Source organism: Babylonia areolata, chromosome 4, assembly GCF_041734735.1.
Source record: "Babylonia areolata isolate BAREFJ2019XMU chromosome 4, ASM4173473v1, whole genome shotgun sequence".
NCBI classification, from domain to species: domain Eukaryota; kingdom Metazoa; phylum Mollusca; class Gastropoda; order Neogastropoda; family Buccinidae; genus Babylonia; species Babylonia areolata.
In genome coordinates this window covers 44,536,781-44,556,157 of record NC_134879.1, presented here as the reverse complement: position 1 = coordinate 44,556,157, position 19,377 = coordinate 44,536,781, and the positions used below count along the sequence as shown (strand labels likewise).

The window sequence follows — 19,377 nt, the reverse complement described above, 5'->3', positions numbered from 1 at the left end:
GTGGTTAAGAAGACGTAAGAAAGGGGAAAGGATGGGGGTGGGGTGGGGGTGGGGGTGGGGGGTGGGCGTAATGTTCAGAGAAATTATGGGAGTGAAGAGAAAGGGTGGAGGGGTGATAAGAGGGTGGAGGGGTGTTTGGAGGTGAGGGTGATGTTTGTTGATTAATTAATTATTTATTTTATTTATTCGTTTATTTATTTATCATTTATCAAGACGTCTGACTGTAGCGTATATCCTTGAAGCTCTATGCGCTTTACAGTCGGATCACTTATAGGACTTAAAAAACGGTATAGTAAAACTGAAAGTAATTTGTGACAAAATACCTCAGTCTTCGTTGACAGAACTAGCATCAAACGTACCACAAAATATCTTATATATCAAAAGAACATAATCGCAAAACAAACAAAACAAGCAAACAAACAAAAAAAGAAAAAAAAAAAAGAGAAATAAAGAGAAAAAAATCACCATCAATACCACACATGATTTTTTAAGATTTCATTTCGTTTATTTATTTTTTAGTTATTCTTTTTACAGACTATCTTCATAACCACATATTACAACAACGATGATGATGATGATGATAAAATCAACTAGTAATTAAATCGAAGCAAACAACACGACCAGTAATTCGACCTGGAAAACGATCAAGCATTTATTTATTCAATTAAAGAAAAGGAGGTTTGAAACGGCGTCAGCTTGACAATCGCCCAGGCATTACAGAAAAGTAAACCGAAGCTGAGGCAGCAGCTGGTGCCTACAACGCACGGTACACGTTTCAGTTAATGCCAGGATATGAATTACTGCCATCACCATCTCAGATAGCACACAGTGAGCATATTCACCATCGCCATCTCACTGAGTTATTGGTATTGAGAAATAATAACGATAACAAGAGAGGCAAGGCCTTCAAGACTCACTTGTGATACACACTTTATCCGAAAAAGGAACCATGCGAAAAAATAAAAGAGAAAAAATCGTTACAATAATTATGTTATGTAGTATACGTACACATTATTGTGCTGTGTAGTAGTAGTAGTAGTAGTAGTAGTAGAAAAAGAATAAGAAGAAAGGTGCAGGAATTGGTTTGAACCCCGTATTTTAAGTTTGGAAGCAAAAAGACTTTCAACAGGCTCAAAGCACTTCCTCTTATCCAAAATTAATATCTAAACCTCTGTTGTTGTTGCTTTTCTTTATCTCGATAATCTCTTTACTGTATTCGACGTAACAACACCGTTGGAATCATGCTATTTTCATGTATATCAGTTATGTAAGAAATTGTTTTTAAATTCGCGGTAAAAGAGCCTCAGGCACAGCGTAACACATTGCCGTTTCCTCCACACTTCGCACACCAGTGTACGCGATCGAACTGGTAATCGCACTTCGAACGAAATTAATGTCTCTCTTTCTCCACTTTTATTTACATATATATATATTTAAGATAAATAAAACAAAGTTCAAAAATCAACCCCTATTTACTTAAACAAAAAAATTCTGAATTTTCGCTGGGTCACTTATAACAGCTAGGTGACGTAATGTTATTTTTACGTCATCTTTCTGACCTTACATGACGTCTTCTACTACGTAAATATATCATGTTCTAAATATTCCTTTAGTTGTCTATGTATGCATCTCTCTTTCTCACTCTCACTCTCTCTGTATCTCCGTGATCGTGTGCAACCGCCACTACGACAAACCGGACTGGTAACTCCACGAATTAAGAGTTCACAATGAAAATCCATGGATGTCGCTTCTCGTGTTCAGTCCAACGAAAACTGCCCCAAGTTTACATATCCAGAACAGTTCTTTGCTTTTCAGCTCCTCACATATTGTCACAACTCTGACAATCTCGTGTGGAGTGCTTTGTGTATTACCTTCCCCGTTTACCCTCCCCCGTTCGAGCATTCGTTTAATATCTGTTAGCTTCCGGTTGTGCGGTTTTTTTGTTGTTTTTTTATGTGCAATCGGGGACTCTCGTTTGTGTGTTTGTGTCACTGCTGAGCAGAGTTTAAAGTCTCACTGTTCTGTCAGTGACACTTCTCTAGGCTTTTCGCCCGCGGCCTTCTTTGAGGAAGGTCGTGTCTGTTGAGCTTGGGGATTTTTGCCCAGTTGGCACCCTCATGTGAGGATTGCTTTTCCTCCGGGTGGCCATGTATCTTTGTTCTGTGTGCTCCAGCTCAGAGGGAGTGCCCTGCTGGACATGAGTCGTCTGTTGCTTGTTTCGTTTCCAGCGTCAGGGTAGTGGTACCCAGTTGGCAGTTTGCAGCGTCCCACTTCCTGTGCTTTTCCCTCTTCAGTCTGTGTTGGCCGGACAGCCGGTGCTTCTGTTGTCTGCTGACTGCTGTCTTCCTGCTGCCCTCTTCTCATCACTGTCATCGTTTGTGCACTAGTTTCGTCTTCATCTGTTTTCATCTGTCTTCAGTTTTCGCCGTTCAAGTCATCGTCTTTTCTTGTGTTGTGCAGAGTGCTTCAGTATTTTTCGTTTATTTATCAAATATCCTAAGTGCACACTGATAACATTCTTTAAACCGCTGGACGCTGGTTTCCGCTGGTCGGCCGTTTCTTTGAGTTCTGTGTTTCATGTTTATTTATCCACTGTCATTTAAGTGTATCAGTTGTTGCGGCTAGAATTGTGGTTGTTGTTTTATTTGGCAAGTTCTGTGTGTGATTGAATAAATATGTGTGAACTCTGAATTATTTTAGTTTTCTGTCTGTGTTGTATGGGTGTTAGTGCTGGGTTGGGTGGGGGTTTCTAGTCCGCTCTCTTATAGGGCGTGACAGATATCCAGAACGTTTACGTATATATAATTATTATAATCATAATATTGACGTGTTCTCGGAACATACAGTTCAGTTTAACGCATGGATATTCTCTGTGAAAACTGACAGCCCTACTTTTTGGCACACCATTTCTTATACACACCTTTTTTAAAATTTAAAAACCAAAATTCAAAACTCACCTTGTCATTTCTTACTGATAAAAAAAATCCAGTTATTCTTAATATTTCAGCATTTCTATCCAAACCCCTTCCATGTCCCGTTCCATTCCACCCACTTCCGACCACCCACCGTTTTCTCCAGCCCTCTTCCTTCCTCCCAGCCCCCCTCTCCTTCTGTTTCTTTTGCATTTCCATTTTTTCACTATTTCACTCTACATACATATTGCATCACCTTTCCTGTTCCTTTTCCTTCAGTAGACATCTGCTAGTCTTAAAAGAATCGTCATTTTTTTTCCTGTCACTACTCAGATCCTCTGCTCCTCACACCCAGCCGTTCCTCACCTGGGTTCCAAACCTTCCAAATCCGGCCCTTTATCAATCTTCCCATTATTTCACTCTTTCCGACTCTTCGTTGTACTTCAGTGGATATCCTCGTCCCTTCTCAGTACCAGTTCTTCTGTCCTTATCAACACCTAAACAACAACAACAAAAACCGACCTATTTTTTCCTTTACCATGTACACCATTAGCCATTTCGACTCCTGATTTCATGTCAAAGTGGTCACATCTTTTGCCGTGTGGCTCCCCATTCACACCCAACCCCAACCCCCAGCTGGATGCCGGGGGTCTTCCCGCCACCTTGTGGAAATTCTGTGCTGGAAGTTTCCTTTTTTCTGTCGCTGTCTTCTGTTTCTTCACCGTTTACTTTTTCTGCGATCCCATCCTTTCCCCTCCCTGTGGGTTTTTGTTGTTGTTTTGTCAGCAAGCATTGACACTTTTTTTTCTTCTTTCCGTAGTCTGTGATGTATCGTCTGTGCTGTTTTGCTCTGGCGACTCTGATTAGGGAGTGATACAGTAATTACTGAAAACACTTACTGTCCATTCTATAGTGTGATATGCCTATAATCTTTCTCTTTCGTATTTTTATGTGGTTTTGGAGCATATATATATAAAACAAAAACAAACATATTTTTTGTAATCTGGAGATAAATCAAGCGGAAGATTGACGCCACCAGCACAACCCAGTCTCATCTACCTTGGGAAGGATCATGGTTAAATGACATGAACCTTTTTTTTTTATGTGACATACTTTTGTATTGTACGCTGTTGATTTTATTCATTCATTTATTTTAGTTGAGCAGTCCTAATGTCCCGCGTCATCGGCTGGACTATAAGCGACAATGTGAATTTCACAGTCTTGTCCCATACCAGTTCTATCATTTGCCTACTCGTCCCTTTTGTATAGTAGTTTTGTTTCCTGTCCCTGCTCTTCGTATTATTTCCATTTGATTCCAATCTGTATTCTTTTTCATACCGGTCCAAAATTCCCTCCAGTATCCTCCACCGCTCCCCCACTGCTGCCATTCACTGTGACTTTCATTCGTTCCAACATCCCCCCCCCCCCACCCCCCTTTCCTGTTTCAGTCCCTCAGTTTTCGCTTCTTCTTCGTCTCCACCTGTGCTGAGTTCCTGTTTCGTCAGACACCCGTGCCATTTCCCTTTTGCATCTTTACTGCATCTTTCTGTTCCCGATCTGTGACGTGGTGTTTTTGCTGTTTTTTGTGTGTGTATTTTGTTTGTACTTTTTGTGCAGCTGATTGTGACAGATTTATTGTAATATTTGTCATCTTTTCAGTCTTATTTTAATTAAACTTCTCGTTCTGATCATACGTCTCCCAGTTACCAAAACAGTTCAGAATATATATAAGACTGTGTTGTAAATGTTCCGTCCAATGTCAAAAATAGAGTCACCACGTCGTTGAATTGTAACGTTTGTACATGGTGTTGAAAGTTTGTATTTCTGGGGTTGAGTGGATGAGTGTCGAATGGGGTGGAGTTAGTGAAGAAGTGTGAGATAAGTGATTTGAGAGATGTATAGTGATAATGCGAGGGACGGGGTGAGTTTTACTATCAAAATAGATTTGTCTACAGAATTTTGCCGGGTACGTGCGCTAAGTGAATGCTGCATACGGGACATCGGTTAAACGTATCATCCAGAAGACTGACATCCAGTCCACTACTCAAGATCCTAGTGAAGGTGGGAGTACTAACCCTGGGCCGTATATGGGACTAGAACCGTGTGGACACTCGCTTCTTTGTCGGGTTATAACCACTGGGCCATCTCTCCACACTCGCAATTGTGTGTGTGTGTGTGGTGTGTGAGTTTGAGTGCGTGCGTGCGTGCGTGTGTGTGTGTGTGTGTGTGTGTGTGTGTGTGTGTTTGCCTGTTGTGTTTACCGTGTGCAGGTGTGAATACGTGCGTGCATGAGTGTGTGTGTGTGTGTGCACGCGCGCGCAACCAGTTTGGACGGAAAAGCGCGCTAGCCGGCACTTGAACTTCAAAACGTTTTGATGGACCCCACACTTTTTTTTAAATATTTTTTTTATTTTATACTTTTTAATAACCTGACCCTTGAAAGAATGGAGCCACACGCAGCTCAACCACCACTGAACAGAAAACGTCCAACAGCCCAGGGCAGCAGCTAGGGCAGACTCCTGATCTCCAGTTGATGCGCCCAGTCATCCCAAACTAATCCACGTTTAATTGCCTGTCAAAAGGGGGCAGTTTTCCTTTAATGTACTCAAAACAATTTTACTCCTTGCCATGTTTTTCCGACTGATTTCAAACCACTGAAGCATGCAGACAGGTTCCTAGGCTTGGGATTGTCGGGGAAACGGAACGGATGGAGGGACTATTGGGCTGAAAACAACATGTCCCTCCATCCAACAAAAGACCAGCTTTGGTCGTCTTAACCCACGTTTCCAGGAGTCTGTGGAGGGAGGCTTGTTTTCTCGACCCGTTCGCCTGCTGTTCTGCGAAAACATACCATCATTTTTGTTTTCAATGTACCTGTCAGTTTTTATCGTCTTCTGTTAGCCATAACGTGTCACCATTTTTTTTTTTTTAATAATCCAGGCAGGGTCGCTGTATTAACAGTAATTAAAAATACTTGACATAAAACTCATTGCTCTTGGCAACCCCCACTTATTGAAGTCGAGTCTGAAAAACTCTATTTCTTGTAATCTTCCTGTGGATTGCTATTTCATTGTTCTTGGAGATTAGAAGTGACGAGAGGGGGCAAGGGATGGAATTGTTGAGACGATGGGGTAGATACACGGCGACAAGCGGAGTCATATGACTGTTCTTTCTTGATGAAAAGGTTAAGCTTTCGATACACTGGCATTCTTTCTTTTTTCTTCTTTTCAGAAAACGAATAACTACCCTCCCTCCGCCCCCCCCCCCCCCGTCCCCCCCAAAAAAACATGGTCATTTACAAACAAAAAGCCCCCATTTTTTAGGTGGCTCTTGCTGTGTTCACTTATTGTGCCCACGGGCGTATGTGAGTGAGTGAGTGCGCGCGCGCGCGCGCGTGTGTGTGTGCGCGCGCGCGTGCTTCAGTCTCAAAACGGCACCAAAGCGTGCAGACTGACCCATATACGCAACATATTTCACAATGTATTTGTCAATACCATTCATAAACGTCTTGGGTTAATGAAAAATCAGCAGCAGTGGCAGTTCACCAGTGCCTTTAGAAGATTATTTTGTTATGGTCTATGTTTTTGCAGTTTCCAACCTTGTATTGTTGTATAAGCCATTAGTTGTTTTTTGTTTTTTTTTTCTTTTTTTTCAGCCCCATCATCTGCACCGTTTCAGTAAGCCATTAGTAGTCCGAAGTTTTTATACTGAAGGAAAAAAAATCAGCGATTATAACAGGCTGCCTTGTGGTACTTTCTCACACTCTGAAGAATTTGTTCTCGTATCTACCTTTATTTTCATATCCATCTGGATTGATTGCTGAGCTGGATGGGGTGATGACCATGTGCATGTTGGAAGATTTTTTTTTTTTTTTTTTTTTCAAAAGGGAAAAAAATTATGAAAGAAAAAAGCAAGCATGCAGCACACTGGTATAACATATGTGACACAAGTCACCCTCAAAAACGCAAGTACTTGCTTGCATGCAGCCATGCACACCCATTTTCATTCTTTTAAACAGTCTAAAACCTTTTTTTTTTTTTAAATCCATGCAAACCCAAGTTAACATGATGACGTGATTGGTTTCAATGTATAAAGTAAGAGGACGCTCTCTCTTACCACACCCCTACATAATCTTATTTTACAGTCAGTAGAATAAAACTGTGACCAGCTTTTAACAACCTTGACTGTTGATCTTCTCTGTTTTCTTGACTTTGGTTTGTTTGCCGATTGTATGAAAAAAAAAAAAAAAAAAAAAAAAATCTGAATAAATCATCAAATTTTGTTTTTCTCTTGTCTCTACCACTCTATCAATGTGCCTGTCAGTTTTGATCATTTTCTGTTGGCCATAACGTGTCACCATTTGTTTTTGTTTTTTTTAATCCAGGCAGGGTCGCTGTATTTACACTAATTAAAAATACTTGTTGACATAAAACTCACTGCTTTTGGCAACCACCCTGAGAAGGATTGAAGTCGAGTCTGAAAAACTCTATTTCTTGTCATCTTCCCATGGACTGCTATTTCATTGTTCTTGGAGATGAGAACTGAGGAGAGGTGGCGAGGGATGGAGGGTCTCTTGTCTCTACCACTTCTTCTTCTTTCCGTTACACGACCAACATCGACTTGCCGATGACTCGGCATGTCGTGGTTCATGCATGCTGGGTATTTTCGTGTCTCCATAACCCACCGAACACTGACATGGATTACAGGATCTTTAACGTGCGTATTTGATTTTCTGCGTGCGTATACACACGAAGGGGGATCAGGCACTAGCAGGTCTGCACATATGTTGACCTGGGAGATCGGAAAAATCTCCACCCTTTACCCACCAGGCGCTGTTACCGAGATTCGAACCCGGGACCCTCAGATTGAAAGTCCAACGCTTTAACCACTCGGCTATTGCGCCGAGTACTTCCCTCCCTTGGCGTCCTTTCTCTATCCTTGCTTTCTCTTTTCATTCCTTTTATTTTTGAAGTGTTTGTGGGTGACTAAAAAAAACCCCAAGAATACTGTTTAAAAAAGCTAAAAGCCCAATGCATCTAATTTCAACATTATTATTTCAGTTTTCCCTTCTGTTTTCAACTGCAAATGATGTGAGACAATGGACTTGCAATACATCTTTTTCAGTATTTCTTTGTGATTACATTAGAACCATGTGCACACACACACACACACCAAACACACACACACTCAAACATTAATGAGTGGGTTCACAAATTTGCAAAAAGGGAAATCTGAAACTGACAACCACAAATTCTTTCTTGCATAATAATGATGGATTTATTTTACAATTTTTTTTAAAACACTCATACTTCTTTCTTTTCACTTGTGCATTAAGATACCACTTCTTTCCTTTGACTTGTACATTAAGTTCACCAGTCAATAATTGACATTACTGCCGTTTTTGTGAAGTAACAAAGCATCTGTGTGTTTCGCATCAACTTTACTCAGTATGGAATGTCTAAACAAATTTGTTTAAAAAATAGAAAATGGTTACACATATTAATCACTAAATCAGCAAATTACCCCTTTAATAGAAAATGGTTACACATATTAAACACTATATCAGCAATTACCCGTTACATAAGGTTGAAGGTCCCATAGCCTTTTGATGCGATCAGGGCAGTGAATTCATATCCACTGTGACTACAGCTTGGCATTGAAAGCCCAATCCTCTCCTGCCATTAACCTTCCCCATCCAAAGTCAGATACCCATTCACACTTGGGTGGAATGAGGAAAATTGGTGTAAAGTACGACATGGGCTTTGAATCCTTCTCACTGGTGGTGGTCACTGGATCAGAAGTCCAACACCTGTGTGATTCTGCCCCAGTGCCTCCACCTGTTTGTGCACCTTTCAGCTATTAACCTTATGCATTCAACAGCCACTTCTTAACCACAAAGAACATAGCAATGGTCTCACACTCAGAATGGCAATAGAGAGAAGCCAAAGATCAGCACACAGATATTTTCATCTTCACTACACATGGATTTCCCTGAGGGTGCAAGGCAAATAGATAAGTGGGGGGAGTCTACATCTAAACATTCGACAAGTTTATTTGAATTATAATTTAAGAAATGGTCATGCCTATGAACACACACACACACACACAGAGAAGAAATCAGGATGAAAAAGTACTGTCGCCTACTTCTGTAAAGAGTCTATCATTATACTTCACACACACACACACAGATCCTGCCTTATTTTATGAAAGGTATAACTTTATAGTTAACACATACATACACAAACACACACACACATGTACACATACACGCATCCCACACGCACAAACCATAATAAAAACTAGTACTTTCATACTTGGTTTAGTATAAAGTCACCTACAAAAGATAAAACATGCATTCAGCACATACGCGCACAAATGCACTGTAAAGCAGCTTCATAAGGTACAATTTGGTCCAGTGCCAGGAATTACACTGCAGAGCGGCATGCTCACTCCTGCACTATTTCTGCCACTTGGTGGAGAAGAACCACATCAAGCCAAACAGTAACCCGGAAGGTCTGTTGACCGTTTCGTCAAAGATCAGCTTCTGCCCTTCTTCCACTGACATGTGCACCACCTCAATCATCTCCCCTTCCTCTGCCAGCCCTCCGCCTTTGCCGACTTGCATGGCGTCCGTCACTTCTGCGTAGAATAATGTTTGCAAGGATCCGGAGGAGCCCACGCCACCTCTGAAACGTATGGATGTCAAATGTTCATACTTGTGTGGTGTCATCAATTTGTTTGAATAAATTCTGCAGTGCGAACATATGTGTGTGTGTGTGTGTGTGAAAGTTATGTTTGTGCTTGAGTGTGCATCACAAACTGCCAATGTGCAGGGGAGAGAAGCGCAAGCATGTCAGCTCTCCACAGTGCAGAAGAGTTTTTTTCCCAATGATGTGCATCACAAAGTGCCAATGTGCAGGGGAGAGAAGAGCAAGCATGTCAGGTCTCGACAGTGCGGAAGAGTTTTTTCCCATTGGTGGCACGGATTCAGTGAAACCAATCATGCTAAATAATCAATTGTCAACTACCCAAGATAGCTATAAGTAACAAACAGCAAAACATTAAATGAATTCTGGTCTTTGAGCTGATACTGTTCACAATCTGACCAAGATGTCTAACTCTCTGGCAAAAATAAAAAAACTCAAACATTCACCATTTTTTAAGGGACATACTTTGAAAATAAAATTTTGAAGTTACTGGCTATGTTTTCACACAGTTTGCATAAAAAATGACTTTACAATTCTTAAGTTATCAGCCGAAAATTTTCGTTTTTACACTGTTTGTATTTTTCTTTTTCCTAACCAAAATCTAAATACAATATGACTGACATTTTTGTTGTTGTTTTTTGTTGTTTTTACAAAATCTTACAAAAAGGAACGGACGATGTGAAAACAAAGAAAAGAAAAAAAACAACAAAAAAAAACAACAACAACAAAAAAACAATTTTCAGGAACACACTACATTCTACTTTTTGGATTCAATGTGATGATGACAATCATCACTGCCACCACAGACGGGCACCATAGCCGAATGGTTAAAGCATTGGACTTTCGATCTGAGGGTCTCGGGTTCGAATCACGGTGACGGTGCCTGGTGGGTAAAGGGTGGAGATTTTCTACGATCTCCCAGGTCAACATATGTGCAGACCTGCTAGTGCCTGAACCCCCTTCGTGTGTATGCGTAAGCATAAGATCAAATACGCACGTTGAAGATCCTGTAATCCATGTCAGCGCTCGGTTGGTTATGGAAACCAGAACATACCCAGCATGCACACCCCCGAAAACAGAGTATGGCTGCCTACATGGCGGGGTAAAAACAGTCATGCACGTAAAATCCCACTCGAGTATATACAAGTGAACGTGGGAGTTGAAGCCCACGAACGCAGAAGAAGAAGAAATCACTGCCACCACAACTTACAGAAAATTCCCAAATGCAGAGAGTGCACAAACGAAAGTTTTCCCTTTTCTGTACTTGTAAACATGGCCACCATTCATCGTCATCATTCCTGAGGGTCTGGTGGCTTTGATTTTGTTTTTTTACGCAGTGAGGTTCACTTTCTATCTTCTTCATCAGTCTTACATTTGCATGTAACAGTTCGCCAGCTTTTAGGTTTGATCACGTTTTCTCTAAACTTCAGATCTTCCGTGGCCGATTATGGTCTTAAGCGCATGAGCACACCCTTCAAATTACAACTGTCCATCGGCTATGAGGTTTTTCCACACATGAAAAAGTGCCCCATTTTTTATTTAAGCGTCATCTTTTTGGTTACGCATGCTTTCTTTCAAATTCGTCTCTTCTGTAGCCAGTTATGGTCTTGAGCACACGCACACACTGTTCAAGTTACAACTTTCCACCCACTGTCTGGTTTTTCCACCCATGAAAAAAGTGCCCTCTTTATTCTTGATCCAGTAAAACGCAGTCCACGGCCATAACTTTCAGAACAGTCATTGATGTTTCCTTTTTTTTTTTTCACAACCAATAATGGTTATTCTAGGAACATAAGGCATGAACGTGAAACTGAAAGGCAGACTTAGTGATTACCTGAATGTGGTGATCTTCTGAATGCTGTCCAGAGGCACCTTGTAGCCACACTCTTCCATCAGCTCCAGCTGAGCAGTTTCCTGGGCCGAGTGGCTCTTGTCCAGGATGCCAGCACACAGCTCCAGGCACAGACCCATGGAGCCTGGGAACTTGTCCGTGTCCACTCTCTCCACACCGTCCTCATCCTTGTGGGTGGTCACGTCTTTGAGGTACACCGCTGGGGAAACAGCAGAACAGACGATAAATGAGTCAGGATATCAGAGGGGCTCAAATTTTTAATACTTCAGCTCAACCCTCCCTCAAAAGTCTTCAGACATAATGTGGATTTAAGACTTTGTGGGCCGTTATGCGTTAACGTGACTCTCATTATACTTTTCACATGTATGTACGTTTGGAATTCTGCTTGTCATTGATCAGTGGTCAATTACTTAACTGGTATTATATGATAATTATAAACAAAAGAAAAGCAGTCTCAAAACCTATGAATACAGCTCATGGCATTAGTAGCAATAATAGCATGTATACTGAACTGCAATGATAACTGTGGCAATCATGTTAACAAAATGTTAAAATAATAAACCATGACAAATTCCTAACAACTCACACATGCTCAGCACACAGGAAAGCAGGCATGCAGGCAGGAAAACACACACCCTACACACACACAGTGAGATACCTTTAACTAGAGTGTAGGATCGTGACAGGCACACACCCTACATAAACACACACACCCTACACACACACAGTGAGATACCTTTAACTAGAGTGTAGGATCGTGACAGGCACACACCCTACATAAACACACACACCCTACACACACATACACACACGTCATCACTGTTTTCTTTTTTCTTCATACTCCTCATTCATGTTTGCAATTTTCTGTCAGCAATGGTAACCATTTGGATCTGACAGCAAATGGTTACTGAGTTTCAGCTTAATTTCAGTTTCAATGAGGTGTCAAAGCTTACAATCTGATCCTTACATGCTACATCACACCTGGTAAAACACACACACACACACACACACACACACAAAACAAAACAAAGTCAGGTGAGGGAAGTGTGGTGGTTAGGGATGGGGGAAGCAGATGTCTGACTTACACCTTGACCTGACACACTGGTAGGCCTTGGTTAAGGAAAGACTAAAGACCTCATAGCCATTTACACTAATTACAGCCACTGGGACAACAAACTCAGATCCACCGTCTCTAGGACTCGACATAGGAAATCAGGGCACAACACTCTCTGTCTGCTGTTTTTATCTTCCACATCTTAAGTTGGGTGCCCATTTTACACAGGGTGGAGTGAGGAAAATCAGAGTAAAGTGCCTTTCCCAAAGATACAACACCATGCTTAAACCCTGATCAAAGGCCCTGAGAGTCTACCAAGTGGCGAAGAAAGAAAAAAAACTGTGTCCAGCTGTGCATATCGTCTGCACTGGCTTGTATCGTATAGTCATTGAATAAAACATGTGTCATGTCAGTATGCATCACCAGGCCTGAACTGCTTGACAAAGACGAACTGTTCTCTGGTTTTGTTGAAGGTGAGGATGGCCACACTGCACACACAAACCATTACACTGTCATTATATCCAGGGGAAAAAAAAATCAATGATTAAGTGTCAGTGTTCATACTAGATGCAATGTTTTCATATATAAAAATTGTGCATCATTTATAAAAGAAATGCAAATGTGAATGAAACTGCTACAGGAAAACAAATGCATCCTCTGTCCTTCTCTGTCTCCATCTCTGTCTCTGTCTCTCCTGTGTTCACAAGCACAACAACCATTTGCATCACTTGAATGAGTATATGGGCCATGCATATATGTGAATGTCATTAAATGTGTGTGTGTGTGTGTGTGTGTGTGTGTGTGTGTGTGTGTGTGTGTGTGTGTGTGTGTGTGTGTGTGTGTGTGTGTGTGTGTGTGTGAGAGAGAGAGAGAGAGAGAGAGAGAGAGAGAGAGAGAGTGTGTGTGTGTGCAAGTCTCTCTGTGTGTTCAAGAATCTGTGTTTGACACATGCATGCTATTTATTTAACTATGTTCTGTACAATTATACTTTATTTCCAATTTGAAACAAAAAAAATATACATCCATACCATCATATACCAGTTTAATGTTTCAAAGAGTTATAAGGAAGCTTGTGTATTTAATAAACTTCTTTAGTTTTATGGACAGGCTTTTGATTTGATTTGATTTTTAACCTCTGAAAATTTTCATGAGCACAAACATAAATCTATTGATACTGATAGTATAAAAGCATGACATGAGCAAACTTAAGAGCACTGTAAATGATCAGTAGGATGTATTCAAATATAAATTACAAACTGATTGTAAGATGAACAAATCTGAGAATGTTTAATGCAGCACTTAGAACTAAACTGAAACTGCCTGCTGATGCAATAAATACACTTACAGTTCTTCTTCTGTTAGCTGCTTTTATAAGTAAATATATAATATCAAGCACTCACATGCATGCCCACTCACACTGCAGAGGGAAATATCAAGAGCTTACTTGTATACAGAGCACTGGCAAAGATTTCCATCACCATCATTAGTAAAATATACCATTATCTTTTCTATCACTATTTTCTTTGAATTTCATTATCACTGTAAATATTGCTCATTACATCATTATTTTTATAGTTTAGTAAAATAATCACCCACCTATTATGAACATCGATTGCATCCCATGCCTTTTGTATACCATTCTACAAACAAAAGAATAACAATGAAAAATATATGAGTGAAGTAAATCATAACATCTAGGTTATGATAAAGAGCAGCAACGAAAATGACTGCACTGAATTATGAAATATAAGTGATGACAAACAGTAGCAATGAAAATGACTGCATTGAATTATGAAATATAAGTGATGACAAACAGTAGCAATGAAAATGACTGCATTGAATTATGAAATATAAGTGATGACAAACAGTAGCAATGAAAATGACTGCAATGAATTATGAAATATAAGTGATGACAAACAGTAGCAATGAAAATGACTGCAATGAATTATGAAATATAAGTGATGACAAACAGTAGCAATGAAAATGACTGCATTGAATTATGAAATATAAGTGATGACAAAGAGTAGCAATGAAAAATACAAGAGTGCAGTAACTTATGAAATTAAGTGATGACAAGAGCAAAAACAAAAAATACAAGAGTGCAGTAAATTATGAAATGCAAGTTATCTAACATGTTTGAGAATAAGACGTGAACTGCTGTCTACAGAAGCTGATGCAATGGGTTTAGGAATATTAAAAAAAAAGTTTATGAGTATAAATGTTGCATGCTGAAGTTAGGTAACAAGTCTTGATAATGGACAGGCCTAGCACTGAGGCCTCAAGCACCACATGTTCAAGTTCACTTCCAACTAAGTAGATCAATATTTTTTTAAAATTACAATTATTTTACAAAATTTGTGGGTTTGGAAAACCCTATGCATAACAGTATTGTAGCTGAACACCCAAAACTGCATTACCTGAAAACAGCCCTGGTTTGCTCAATGAGAATATTAATGACAATGTTATGATGGTGATATAAATAATGATGAGCGAGGGGAGAGGGGATAATTGTAATAACAGATCTAGGAATTTTCCAACATCAGCTTTCTTAAGAGTAAGACTAAGACTCACACAATGCATGCACTTTCATGTCATTTATCACAAACCCACTTATCACTAAACTTCAAAGTGCAATGAACAGTATAATACTTTAAATTAAATTATGTTGAGTTATAACTCAATACGGTTGAAAAGAACAAGTAAATGTGCATCTAGTGTCAAAAGATCTACAGACTCACAGTTTAAAAAATGAACATCTCTTTACATTTACACAGGGGATTTACTCTAGTCTTGATGATAAATATATATCCTGAGCTCTCAGTCTTAACTATCAGTATCATCCACCAATATCAGAAATGCTTACCACTACCCCTTGATTCTCCCACAATGTACAATGCATACATCACATGCATACATCGCAAGTGTAACACACTTTGCCCAAATATCGGTGATCAATATGATTTACGCTCATAGTACATAATTATTCACAACATCTAATGGCATATATACCTTAAACTTAAGCACTACAAAAACTTACTATCTGGGTCCTCTTGAGAGGGAATTCCATTATATTTGATAAAAGCTGCTCCAGAGACATTTATTTCATTCTGAACATTGAGGAAGCATTCGCTGACACTTACTCATCATGTTCTGAGATGAGATCCCAGCTTTTCTTTTCATCATTCTGTTCATCAGAAAACAGAGAGCAAATAATTCTTCAGTTCTGGAGTAAAAGGCAGCTGTCACATTCTTTCAATACCATTTCTTTTTATGCTATTTTACAGTGAATGAGACACTCTATAAGACTGCTTATCAAACTGTAGTGTAACACTTCAATTTGTTGATCACACACACAGAAAACTTTAATAAATAAGCTTGCAGATGATGAATCATGAGAGAATTTATAAACAAATCAGTAGTATAATTTGCATTATGGACATAATTTATGTGTGTGTGTGTGCTTGTTCATGTGTGCGACCCTCTGTGAGTGTGTTTCACTATTGCGTGTTTATCTATGGTATAAGCATCCGTGTGTGTGTGTGTGTGTGTGTGTGTGTGTGTGTGTGTGTGTGTGTGTGTGTGTGAGCGCATCCCCCTATTGTGGATTGTTGCCTTGTATAGGGATTACCACAGGATTATAGACAAGACAAGACAAAACAAGACTCTAAAGTATGTGTGTGTGTGACAATCTATAGCAATAGAATATGGCAATATAATATGGTAATATTGTGTGGCACACATACCTTAAGAGACGATCTATAGCAATAGAAAGGCTCCAAAGAAGAGCAACGAAATTATTAAAAGAATGCAAGAATATGAGTTATCAACAAAGACTTACATACTTAAATCTACACTCACTAAAAGGTGCAAGAGTGAGAGGAGATTTGATTGAAACTTTTAAGATATTAAATAACATAAATGATGTAAATGCAAGACATATCTTTAGAATGTCGGATTGTGATAGTACAAGGAACTCTGTAAAGAAAATTTGCACAAACATGGAATGCACTACCAACAGAAGTTAAACTTGCACAAAATAGGGCCTACTAACAGGTTAAAACATCTCCTTGGCACCAACACCATCTTAAAAGAAAAAAATTTTGATTATGAAGAGTATCAGTATCAGTAGCTCAAGGAGGCGTCACTGCGTTCGGACAAAACCATATACGCTACACCACATCTGCCAAGCAGATGCCTGACCAGCAGCGTAACCCAACGCGCTTAGTCAGGCCTTGAGAACACACACACACACACACACACACACACAAAACAAAAAAACAACAAAAAAAAACAAAAAAACAAAAACAAAAAAAAACGGGGGAATAAATAATAGATAAGTTGCATAAATAAATAAATAAATAAATAAATAAATAAATAATAATTATAATATAGAAAAAGGTAGTAGTAATAATATTAGTAATACTAATAAAATGATAATAATAAAACATAAATAAATAAATAGATAAGACAACAATGGTGATAAATAAGCAAATAAATGTAAAATATGAAGACACACATTCACACATACACCCACACATGCATAACAGAAATGCACCGGACATGCAGTTTCACATATATGAAAGCACAGTCAAATACATTTTAACGTACATGAGCTCCAACACACACACACACACACGCATTACCGTGCACCTCCTCTACCCCCCTCCTCCACACACTCATTTCTAGTCTAAGTATCGCAGCTTCCACGGCACACACACACACACACACACACACAAACACACACTCACAGAAATGAACACTTACTTGTACAAGCACATATGAAAGCACAGTCAAATACATATAAACGTACATGAGCTCCAACACACACATACACACACACACACACACACATTACCTTGCACCTCCTCTACCCCCTCCTCCACACACTTATTAATTTTCTAGTCTACGTATCGCAGCTTCCACGGCACACACACACACACACACAAACACACACTCACAGAGATGAACACTTACTTGTACAAGCACACACACATACGCCCATATCTCCCACCCCCAACCCCACACACGTACATACAAAGATATATATATATATATATATATATATATATATATATATATATATATATACACGTTCCAATATCCTGTTGCTCCCACAGTGTAGGCATGCATACACTCACATACCTCATCCTCTACCCCACCTCCCCCCGCACTCCCACCTCCCCTCACACACACACACACACACACACGTACACATATCTCTCCTGACACTTGTGTGCAATTTCACTCTCGCGCATTCACAAACGCACTCAAAAGCACAGACCCACACATACACACAAACACCCACAGCCGCCACTGACTGGCCGCAAGAGGGATGGGAAAAGATCTCTGATGCCAAGAACGTGGCATCTAGTGTGTTGCTCGGTCTATTGTATTTGGAAAGGCCCACAGAGACTCTGTTCCGTTTTGAAGAAATTTGCGCAATGTTGGTTTGGAAATGATGCCGATATTTGTTTGATTTGCAAAGCATCGTGCTCTACCTTTCATGTTAGATTTGCGGCCGCTCCCTCTCTCTGCTTTTATTTCTTTGAGGCGATCAATGGTGTGATGGCCTTGTACCTGTTCTTTTTGGTATTCTTTGACTTTTCTGAGGATTTCCGATTTTCCTAGATGTAGGCTGCTCGTTGGTGTTGCGTTACCAGCAAGTCTGTCAGCTCGCTCATTTCCCTTCACACCTGCATGTCCCGGGCAGTATGACCATGTGAGTTTTTTAATCTGAAAGATTATGAAGAATGAAAACAAAGTTTCTTGCAGAAGTGTACCTGCGAACCCCGCCCAACAACAACAAACAAAAGAAGAAAATAAATAAATAAAATAAAATGGAAGAAGTGACGATGAAGAGTTGATGGGGACATAAAAAGGCCAAGAGGTCTAGACAGATGACTTGCCAGTCCCTATACTACTACTACTACTAAAACAAATTATTTCTTTTTTTCCGAGGATAACTGATAAACACTGGAAGTGTGTATGCAGATGAGAGAGAGAGAGAGAGAGAGAGAGAGAGAGAGGCAGGGAGTGGGGGGTGGGAGGGGGAGATGGAGAAACAGAGGCAGAGTGACTTAAAATGCTTTGTCATGGGTGAAACTGGAAGAAAACAAGACTGAAGGCACACACATACCTGCGTGTAATCAATCGTAAGTGGTTTGATGAATTTCGATTGTTGACATGGTCGAACTGTAACATTGGCAATCTTCTCCATCGTCAGAAAAATACTGAGTTTCCGACTGCCCTCTAAAAGTCTGTAAAGTTGAAATGAACGATCTACCGGCGTTCGCACTTTCGGTGAAGTTGTTCTATGCTTGGATCATCAATAGCAATGTGGTTCTCAGCAGCGGCTTCTCAGGAGTTTGCTTTTCAAGGGAGGTCATTCAGGCTTCAATTTTCTACAGAAAAAAAAGCAAAGAAAAAAAAAGCCCCCACTCCAGATCAGCCCCAGTGGGTTTTTTTGTTTTTTGTTTTTTTTTTTGTTTTCCCCATTGGCCAATGCGATAAATCCCATGCACCTCTGACGTACATTAAGATATGTAGCTACACCTGAACGCCAGATCTGTATCTGATCATAAGTTCAGATAACGGTTTATACCACACCGACCGGAAACGCAGTTGAAAAAATTGTGTTTTCGGCTGTCAGTTGCCAATCACAAGAAATGAAACCAATTAACGAGTTGTTTTTTGCAACAGTCTGTTCCAGTCATTCTCATCAGCTATTAATATCAATGATACTCCATATATATGTGAAAGGAACAGAAATATCTTCTTCTGTTCAGTGATGTCAGGTGTGTGTGTGTGTGTGTGTGTGTGTGTGTGTGTCCATGGTAAACTTTAACTAAGTCA

The 19,377-nt window shown here is 39.9% G+C and overlaps 1 protein-coding gene across 3 annotated transcripts; it reads right to left on the bottom strand.

Moving 5' to 3' along the window:
- Positions 1 to 8,174: 8,174 nt before the first annotated feature.
- LOC143281703 (uridine diphosphate glucose pyrophosphatase NUDT14-like) lies at positions 8,175 to 18,897 on the bottom strand. Of its 3 annotated transcripts, none has more exons than XM_076586960.1 (5): positions 18,662 to 18,897; positions 15,666 to 15,709; positions 12,949 to 13,013; positions 11,454 to 11,670; positions 8,175 to 9,598 (listed from the first exon to the last, which is right to left on the bottom strand). In XM_076586960.1, exons 1-5 carry the CDS (start codon positions 18,740 to 18,742, stop codon positions 9,370 to 9,372), a joined length of 636 nt encoding a protein of 211 aa, XP_076443075.1. In that variant the 5' UTR covers positions 18,743 to 18,897; the 3' UTR covers positions 8,175 to 9,369. The 3 variants fall into 3 exon arrangements, with proteins under 3 accessions (XP_076443075.1, XP_076443074.1, XP_076443076.1); XM_076586959.1 differs by lacking the exon at positions 15,666 to 15,709 and adding an exon at positions 14,122 to 14,165; XM_076586961.1 differs by lacking the exons at positions 15,666 to 15,709; positions 18,662 to 18,897 and adding exons at positions 14,122 to 14,165; positions 15,563 to 15,660.
- Between the last annotated feature and the right edge of the window lie 480 nt (positions 18,898 to 19,377).